Below are 10213 nucleotides of genomic sequence, written 5' to 3' on the forward strand. Positions count from 1 at the left end.
TGGTTAACAGCCCACTCACCACTGATTCTGACTTGGGGATTCAACTATATGGCCGCTGAAACACACCCAGTCCTCAAGTCCCTAATGCTCCAGTCTAGTTCAAATTTTGCTATAAGTCTTCCCTTTTTCTTTGAGGAAAATAAGTAGGGTGTGATCTTTTTACCCATTAACTCACAAACCATTTTAAAGCATTACATGCCTAAAAAGCAGCTGTAATCATCGTTGAGCTTTCCCACAAGCAGGACTGAATCATGATAAATCATAATGACGACAACTAGTGCTCATGAAGGACACATACCAGCTCCACGTCAGATGGGACGCTCAATCCTAAGGGGGCAACGAAGGGCTCTTCATTTTCCTCTAAATTTTCAGCCTCATTTTTTTCTGCATAAAAAGAAAATTTAAAAATTCAGAACAATGCAGGGAGGAAGGCACCTGCAGCAAGACGGAAGCATGTGACTGGCTGTTCCTGTTTCTTTACCTTCTGTTTTACTTCTAGAAGCCAGTTTCAGCTTTCTCTTCTACCTACAACACAAGTGAAACTCACTTTACAAAATTCCCAATGAGGCGGGGCGGGGGGTGGCAGGGGCGGTTGCGGCAGGGAGGTGTGGTGCAGCAGAAGGAGTGTGTCTAGGGTCAGACTGCACGGCATTCCCTTGGTATATACAGGGTTCTAGGACCCCTGCGGACACCAAAATCCACATGTGCGCGAATTCCGCTTTTGGTCCATTTGAACCCACATATACAAAGAAGCTGACCCTCCATATATGCGGGTCTCACATCCCTCAATCTGATCCCTGTATGGCTGAAAAAAATCCTCATATAAGCGGACCTATGCAGTTCAAACCTGTGTTGTTCAAGGGTAACTGTAGTTAAACTCCTGCCCTGCCACTTGTTAGCCCCAGGATTCTGCTGTTCTCTGTGTTGTCACAGGCTGCGAAGTCATCGCATCTACTCCCAGGGCCAAGTGGGGCTCAGGTGAGATAGCCCACCTGAACATCTCTACCATAATCTTCCGCACTTAGCAGATGCTCAGTCCATGTTCCTTTTCCCCTCCGCATCTCTTTCAGGTATGTAGGTAAGTATTTCATTGGTATCGCTAAGATTTTTCTCCAACTATTTCTGTGGATTCCTGACAGCATGACACAACACAAGGTAATCAATTCCTAGATAAATGATTTTCATCTTTGAATTGTAAACTACCTGGGTATAACTGTCAAGATTCCTCCACCCAAGCAAATTACCTCTTTCACAAATAATCAATTATTTTTCCATTTCTGTTTATTCATTAACCATTCACTTAACAAGTATTTGCCTACTACGTGGTAGACAAGGTACTACACATTATCTTTCTGTATTCTAAGGTACCTAAGTACATCTCAATAACTCAGATGATTACCAGTTTAAAAAGACACACTGAAATGTACAAAAATACCACAGCAAACTTTAAAAAGCTAACTTTTTTAAGGATTTAAATGATCTATTGAGGTTCTTATTTAAAAACAGATGACATTAAAGAAGCAAACCTTAAATCTTCATGAAAATAAATGTTTCTTTCATACACAGTAAAGGCTCTTGAAGCAATCAATAATTTGCAAAGATCTCCTGTCAAGCCTCATTCTGTGAAACCAAGGAGGAATTTTAAGCAGGTTTCCTGGTATATAAAAACTTGGGTATTCTAGTCTGATCAGATACAAGTTGATTACAATCCCTATTAAGTTACAGTTATTTAACACTGTCCCATCCATTTCTGTTTGAGTCCCCTGTTCTTTCAAAAATCAGAGACAAAGCTGGGTGCAGTGGCTTACACCTGTAATCCCAGCACTCTGGGAGGCCGAGACAGGTAGATCACCTGAGGTCAGGAGTTCAAAACCAGGCTGGCCAACATGGTGAAACCCTGTCTCTACTAAAAATACAAAAAATTAGCCCGGCATGGTGGCACACACCTGTAATCCCAGCTACTTGGGAGGCTGAGGCAGGAGAACTGCTTGAACCCAGGAGGCAGAGGTTGCAGTGAGCTGAGACTGTACCACTGCACTCCAGCCTGGGCCACAGAGTGAGACTCTGTCTCAAAATTCAATCAATCGATCAATCAATCAATCAGAGATGAATGAGAGGGCAGAGATTTACTACTGCTTTTTAAAAAGCTCTCTGTAATTAGTAATCCTGTCATTCAGCTTCAGTAACCAAACGACACAGTAAGATTAGAAAAGACCAGAAACACTGGTCTGCAGCGATTTTCTATTGGTAAAATGCCAAGCAGCAGATGTTTCCTCTTTCTCAAAATCTCTTTGGGAATGAGGCAGGAGTGTGTGTTTAAAAACGCAACTTTTTATATTCCAAGGTAGACTGCCTTAAAAAAAATAAGTAAGGCTGGGCACGATGGCTCATGCCTGTAATCCCAGAACTTGGGGAGGCCGAGACAGGTGGATCACTTGAGGTCAGGAGTTTGAGACCAGTCTGGCCAACATGGTGAAACCCTGTCTCTACTAAAAATAGAAAACTTAGCCAGGTGTGGTGGCAGGCGCCAGCAATTCCAGCTATTCGGGAGGCTAAGGCATAAGAATTGCTTGAACTCAGGAGGCAGAGGTTGCAGTGAGCTGAGATCGCACCACTGCACTCCAGCCTGGGTGACAGAGCGAGACTCTGACTCAAAAAAATAAAATAAAATAAATTTAAAAATACAACTTTTACTATATTTTCCTAAAATGAAAAAAACGATTAAAACATTGTCTAGGCAAAAAGCCTTTCCTTAATGTTAAGTTATTCACAAAAATAAAGGCATTTTAATTGAAATAGCCTTTTGGGATGGATGGGTTAAATAGATTTGTTCTATTCTTATATATACCTTTATTTACAAAAAAAACCCAGCTTTAGTAGCATAAAATAAAAACCAACCATTGCAATAAAAACTCAGATTTAAATAAATTCAAATAATCTTTTGTTTAAAAAATAGATATATAGCAGTGAGGGCCTGTCCCCGCCCCATTATTCCCCTAAAAAAGAGGAAAAAAATGGATATAGAATAATGATGAAAAATTATGAACATCTAAAGGATAGAAACTTGACTGAAAATAGTAAAGATGGCAGAGATGGAGGCACCATCAACTGCTTTTGGCTAGTATCACAAGGCTTTAAAATACTAACAAACAATACAATAGAGTACTTTTGAAAATCAAGACATAGGTAGACATATTGATGGCTCAGGAAAAAAAAATTATTTTAACAGAATGTGACACTCAATGTGGCTGTTAGTGGTATTGGATTCTATCACAATATGCACGTGTGTGTGTGTGTGTGTGTGTGTGTTAGGTGTTTCACTTATATTAATGCAAGTTAAACATAAAACGTCAAGCTCTAAGTTTTATGTGGGCCCAATTTCCATTAAGGAAATTAATCAGCATATAAGGTAATGTTCTGAGAACATGATTACAGAAAGAAAAGAAGTAACACTGTAAAATACTAAAGAGAATTTTATCTTAAGGGGAAAGCAAACTAATACTCAGAAGATAAACTAAGTCATGCTGAAGTTCTCAAAATTCAGTAATTGTAACAAACTGAACACCATTTAGCCCAATAATTACACTGAGACAACGGTCCACCAGCGAGAACCGGGGCTGACAAACTCTATAAAATGCCAGACAGTATCAATAAATATTTTTGGTTTTGTGGGCCATATGGTCTGTTTCATTTCTTCAACTCTGCTGTTGAAGTGTGAAAGTGGCAACAGACAATATGTAAACAAATGAGCACTGCTGTGTTCCAATAAAACTCTGTTATTTTCTTTCCAATATTTTAGATCTGTGGTTGGTTGAATCCACAGATGTGGACCCGATAAGCTGACTGTATTTCAACTCTTTATTTGTGAAGTGGTTATAGTATCTATTCTTTCCTTCTGATAAAAACACCACAGATAGAAAGTCGAACTCATGTGTGTCACTTAGAGATAAGACAACAAAATCACAACTATCCAGAACCCTAGGAAGGAGAGCTTATGCTGGATAAATAAATGGGTGTTTACTTTTTAGACCTGATAGAACATTTCCAGTGCATTGTAACTTCTGAGGGATGGGTAGGTTTGAAAGTTAATGCAAAAAGTCTTAAGTACCTTAACTAGCCTTTAACTCGGTATAATTACAATTACACTTGAAAGTTTCTCTAAAAGCTCATAAAATAGAGCTGTGCAACAGTAATTCTTGTGCCCACGAAGTAAGGAGCAGGACTAAAGGCAGGGCAAAAGGAAAGCCTGTGTGCGTTTGCCCCACATTCTATCATTCCATTAGGACCGCAGCCCTTGGAGAGTGCCGACGGGTAGAACCCTCGTGCAGTCACAGCACGGAGTGGCAGACATCATTTTGCTTTAATACTAAAATGCTGTAATTGCTTCACACTTGTTAAAAGATGTGTTACTTCGCTGGACGTGGTGGCTCACGCCTGTAATCCCAGTGCTTTGGAGGCGAAGGCAGTAGGGTCACTTGAGCTCAGGAGTTTGAGACTAGCTTGGGCAACACAGTGAGACCCCATCTCTTTTTAAAAATTATTGTGTATTTTATAATAAAAAAATTTAAAAAGATAACAAAAAAGTGTTACTGAAGGAGAAACCAATGAAGTTCCGAATAACAGATTAAATTAGCTCTAAAACTGAATCTCCATTTGATGTAATTCCACTTTACTAAACGTTTGAGTCAGTTTCTAAGTTAACATTCTCCTTCTTTTTAAACAGAACATCCTGAATATAGTGATCCGTCTTTAATGTGTCAGGTTCATGTTACCATTATTGGTAACTAATGACTGACCATGATGCAGTGCTGTGGTAGTGGAGCTCTCAACGCTTACTGAAGTGATTAAGGATATTTGTGTCTACACCACATGAGCCCAGGTTTTTCAGCAGCACTATTTTTTATATCCAAAGTTTTCCATGTTAATCCAGAAAAGCATAAATTCCAAATCTTTAATTTAAAGTACTGTGATAAGCATATGCCCTAGGTGGCACCAAGGCTACCGGAGAGCTGTGTTGTTTTCTGGGGAGTAGTAACTCACTCACTGTGTCCTTCCACTGGGCATGTGTCACTGTCTCAGTTGTGCAGGGATATGGAGAAGCAGATTGGTGAGAGGGCGGTGAGGTTAATGTATCCCAGCTCACACCTATTCTTTCACTGCCTCAAGAATGAATCCCTGAGGATGTTAATGAACACGTTAACAATCTAGAAACAAATAATCTGGAGCGAGTAATTCTGTTACCCGAATCAATGAGAAATAAATGATCCAATGCATTCACTTTCCACCTCCACTAATCATTCCTGTTCTAGTTTTTAACTTTGTTTTACCAAAAGCAGGAATAGCACTTCCTCCCGTTTTCCCCTGTGGTCACAGTGGTGCTATCATGAGTGCCAGAGATGTGTTCTGCAGACTTGACCATGGTGCACGCAGCCTGTGTGTACACATGTAGCCCCACACCAGCAGTCCAGGCAGTTCCCGCTCACCTCTCTGTTTGGAAGGCTCCTCCTCCTCCGTCGGCTCTGACGGGTCATAATAGTCGCTACCGTAAGTGAACCCCACGGCATTGTAGCTCCCATCCTCTGCTAGTGCTTCACTCAATCGCTTGTATTCTTCCTCTTGAATAAAAATGAGAATTTTATCAATAAAAATAGAAAATTACTGAGAAAAACTTTTATTTCTAAAGTTGTAGCTATCAGTAAAGCATACAACATACTTTTTTCAACCTCCTTTTGAGGTAAAATATTTTTTAAAATTCACACTTTATATCTATCAATATGTACTTTTGTCAGTACATGTTTACCCACAGACAGCTGAATACACGTCTTTTGTGGAAAATTTCTTCCTGCTGAGAAAATCTTGGGATTAAGAACTGTATTAAAGATTGTTACGGCAAAGACAAGAACATCAATTTTATTTATACGATACTGTTAAAGAAGAACAGTTAAAGAGTTTGGTTTTTGTTTTTTTCAAATCCCAGTCTGCCCTCAAAAGCTGGGAAAATTCTTTGTGGCTCTATTTATAAACTATCCTGAGGTCCTCTCAGAACGCAAAGACTCCTGTTTTTCCAATCCACTGGGTACTGTCAAGATAATATCAGAAAGAGTGAGTATAAAAAAATGAATGGGAGTAAATTTTTAAATACTTAAAAATTTTAAAAAGTTTGTTGCTGAAGTAAGTTTGTCTTGAGCAGTACCTTGCCTTGCCTCCTCCTCAAGCAAGTCCGTATGCAAGGCTAAATACCTCTCTTCATCACACAGGGCCTCTATTCGCGCCTCCTCTTCAGACAGCTGATAATCTCTGTTCCACGTGGAATACTCAGCATCGTACTCAGAAAGGTCATGCAGGTGACCACGTCCATCATATCTGTAATGTGAACAAACTGGTCAATAAAAGGAAATTAACGTCTAGACTGGCGTGTGTGTGTGTTTTTTATATATATATATATACACACATACTTACCGATTAAAATAAATAAAAATATTAAAACAAGTATAAAAACTCTTCCCAGGTTTACATTTAATTTGGATAGTCATATCTCACCTACTTTTAAACTCAAGTTATCTTAACAAAGTCTAAATTCCTTTCCACAGTAAGATAACATTTATAACTAAAGGCAAACAATCCATTATTAGGAAAAATGGTATCCACTTCACTGGCAGTTCTTACCATTATGGTTTGGTCAACCATTCAATGCCACTTGCAAAAAATTATTATTTTTTTCTGAAAAGTTAAATATCATAGCTTACATTCACACAAACCAAATACATAAATACCTATCCGTAAGAACCAAACGGTCGAAATTTCCTCGCTTCTTTCTGCTAGTCCCGAACTCTCAGGAGAGATCTTCACCAAAGAAACTTGCGTCCATTGGAGGTAAAATCTTGGCTAGGCTCGCCCCCTAGCCACTTGGCTGAGGAAATAAGTGCTGGGTTATGTGATAGAGAGACACACATACATCGGAACAGTGACATATACATGCAGTTTAAGGAGGTTCACTGGCAACAGAGCAAAACTATTAGAAGATACGGTATCAATATTTCCTTCTGAACTTTATACCCGCAGGAAGTAACATACATGAAGACACTTCCATGTTTCTCTTGCATGGACCAATCAGTAATTTAGCCAAACAATGGGAGCACTTTCTGCTATGCTTTTAACATAAACGATCCAATGAGGATGCTGTCAACGTGTAAAACTGTCAGATAATAAATGAGTGAGTTAGTGAACTTTACTTAAAACACTCAGATTTAGGGTTTCAAAAACAAACAGAGAAACAAACAAAAGTCTGCTTATTTTTTAAATGCTGACTTTTGTAATGGGAACCACAAATATTAATGTAGACCAAAAAAGACATTTACAAGAAAAAGGCCCAAAATTCCAGGGTAGTCAAGTTACTGCATTTTATTAAATTTCAAAATTAATTGGACTTTGATGTAAACCTCCTTAACTTACAAATGTAGATTATTATTAAAAATACTATACATGTACATGTGCGGCGTTTGCTCCCCACCAGTTTTGGAAGACCTAACTCAAATCATGTACAGAATGATAGGAAAACTGTACAAAGAGCTCAGACTTCATTGCTTACCAAACTTTAATGATAAATATCACAAGTGACACTTTGGAAAAGCAAGCCTGATAACTCAGGTGACACATTCAATATAAACCATGGTGTGAAGGCACAGCAGGCTTGAGCGGAGCACGGAGCCATCAGATCCAGGCATGATCTGATTCCGCAGCCCTCCCTTCACCAGTTCTTGTTTTCTAGCTCTAATTCCAAGTGGAAACGTCAGGGATGGAAAAAGGCCTATTTGGTCATAAATGTGTCCATTCTGGCCAGCTCAGAGGTCATCCCTACGGTCATGATCCAGGGCTTTGAAGAATCCAGTTTTAATGGTCTCAAACGATGGGCTTTCTTCACGTGGAGAGACTATTCCACAGTTTAATGGTTGGTCATGGTTAGCTTTTCAGTCCGGGCCCCAGAAGTAGCCGAACAGGCAAAAAAGAAAAAATACCACCCCACAACAACCCCAAAACCCAGAGACGAGGGGAAGAGGGACTGAAAAAATGGGAAGAGGGGAGCAAACCACCTACATCATGTAACGTTATCCTTTTCAAATCAAACGCCTTTAGAAATCCCTAATCCCAGGCCCCCACTGCCCATAATGGCTAGACACCCTCGAGTGACGACCTAAAGCAGGTTTGATTTGAAAAGAAACAACACATCTATATCCCAGCTCCACCCTTCGGTTTTAAGAGACAGTGAAACCAGCCCTAAGAACACTATCTCTTCCAAGGGCAAGGCCAGGGTCCGCACGAAGTCAACTGGCCGCCAACTGACGGGCAACTTCGCTCACTACCTCAATCTGTCGAACTCGTCGGATTATCACCAGGAAGTCAAACGTCATGCCGTTAAAGTACCGGCGCTCCACTGAGGGCGCTGGGGTCGTAACAGGTTAAGGCTAACTCACAGGGTCCAAAAGAGACTTCTAGCCACGGTCTCAGTGAGCGGCGGTTCGGAAGAATAAAGGCACGCCTCCCAGGCTACCCTCCCAGTACACCGAGCAGTGGGAGCGCGGCGAGTAGAAAAGCAGCGCGCGACCCCATGGCATCGCCGGGCGGCAGGCCCAGGTGCGCTCAGAAGCAGACCCTGGGCACTGGCAGCTTTCACCGCGCGGAATCGCCAACTGCAGCCCAGCGACAGGGTGAGGGGTCAAGGGGGCTGCGGGACCAAAGACGATCCCTCCGGAGACGGACGCGGCACGCAATTCCAGCCAGTGCCTTAGGGCAGGTTTCACCGTCCCCCTCCCCACCAGAACACCAGCAGGAGGTGGGGACAGGGGAGGGGGTGTCCCCCAGATCCCCGCTGGCTCCGGAAAACCCTCTGCAGTCCTTGCAGTCAAGTCAACATCAGACGAGATCAAGCGGGTGAGGGAAGGGGAGGATCGACGGGTGGGGGGAGGAACCGACCTGTCGATGAGGATCTTGTGGTCCCCCATCCAGGGGATGAGGTGCTGTCCCTGTTCCTGAGCCAGGGCCCGCTCGTCGTCCCGGAACAGCTTGCAGGCATAGCCGAAAACCAAGAGCTCCACTCGGCTGCCCCCACCGCCGGCACCGCCTGGCCCGGCCTCCTCCTTCGCGCCACTTTTCCTCTCGGGTTTGGCGCGGCCCCCGCCCGCGCCGTACATGACAGCGTCCCCGGCGTCCAGGCTGGTCCTCTTCTGTGCCGCGCGACGTCCCTGATACCTCCACTTGGCCTACCCCTTCAGTCAAATGCCCCGCATCCCGGACCCAACCTCAACACCGCCGCCATAGCGGGCCACAAAATGGTGGAGGGGCAGCTTCCGGCAGGAGGGCCCGCATTTCCGGCGAGCGGACAGGCAGATTCGTCATGGCTCAAAGCTCTTTTAGCCGCTAGGAAATATTTTGGCGTTAATTTTCGCATTCAGATGCGCCGCCACAATAGGTGCTTCTGTATTCAGTGCAAAGTGCAATTTTAATGTTCGTTTTATCGGGCAGCCGTCAGGTGAGTGACGAAAGCGCGGCGTGGGATCGCGCGCCGGCTTCCGCTGCGGCCAGTCTGGCGGCGACGGAGTCGGAGGGAGGGGCCTTGCGCGCTCTAGGCCTTGGGCGAGTCCCTGTGGGTGGCCCTGCAGCGGGTGTGGAGGCCTCGGGTCCACCCCGGGCCGCCGCGCCCCTCACCGTGTCCGGGTCGCTGGGGCCATGCGTGCTCTGCCCAGGGCGGCGATGTCCTTTTCCTTGGCCCCCTTCTTCATCCCTAGGGGGACTTGGCCCCCCACCCGCCCACCTTTGAAGGTTTCCGAGGCAGCAGAGGCCCCTGCGCCGCAAATCACACGCAGGTGGCGAGATTTCGGAGACCTGAGACCCTTGTCGCGGGGAGGTGGTCTGTCGGGTCTGGAGACTGGCCACCCTGATGCGGTGCGATTTTGCTTGGTGTGTTTCCTCCTGGGCCGCAGTTTTTCCATCGGTGGTTCCGTTAGGATCTTTCGGTCCCTTTTAGCTCAGTAATTTCAGGTCAAAGGGGCTGGAGTGCAAAATCTTAGGATGGGATATCCCCATGTTTGCCCTTGACTGGAAAACGATGACAGATAATCCCCTTTCTGGGCCTCAGATCCCCTTTCCATGAAAATGGCATCTTTCTACTAGTGATGTTGAAGTGAGATAATGTGTATGAACCTTAACTGACTTTTGG

At 43.6% G+C, this 10213-nt stretch overlaps 1 protein-coding gene across 5 annotated transcripts in view; it reads right to left on the minus strand.

Moving 5' to 3' along the window:
* The window catches only part of SFSWA (splicing factor SWAP), a 92973-nt gene extending 83637 nt beyond the window's left edge, over positions 1 to 9336 (minus strand). The window contains exons 1-4 of one of the 5 annotated variants that reach the window (XM_011756289.3): positions 8971 to 9336; positions 6194 to 6363; positions 5484 to 5615; positions 299 to 384 (exon numbers count right to left, since the gene is read on the minus strand). In XM_011756289.3, the coding sequence (XP_011754591.1) occupies positions 299 to 384; positions 5484 to 5615; positions 6194 to 6363; positions 8971 to 9188 (606 nt within the window). In that variant the 5' untranslated portion in view covers positions 9189 to 9336. The other 4 variants (XM_011756286.3, XM_011756285.3, XM_011756288.3 and 1 more) reach the window with 4 other exon arrangements.
* Positions 9337 to 10213: the final 877 nt, after the last annotated feature.

This window comes from Macaca nemestrina, chromosome 10 (assembly GCF_043159975.1).
Source record: "Macaca nemestrina isolate mMacNem1 chromosome 10, mMacNem.hap1, whole genome shotgun sequence".
In the NCBI taxonomy this organism is placed as follows: domain Eukaryota; kingdom Metazoa; phylum Chordata; class Mammalia; order Primates; family Cercopithecidae; genus Macaca; species Macaca nemestrina.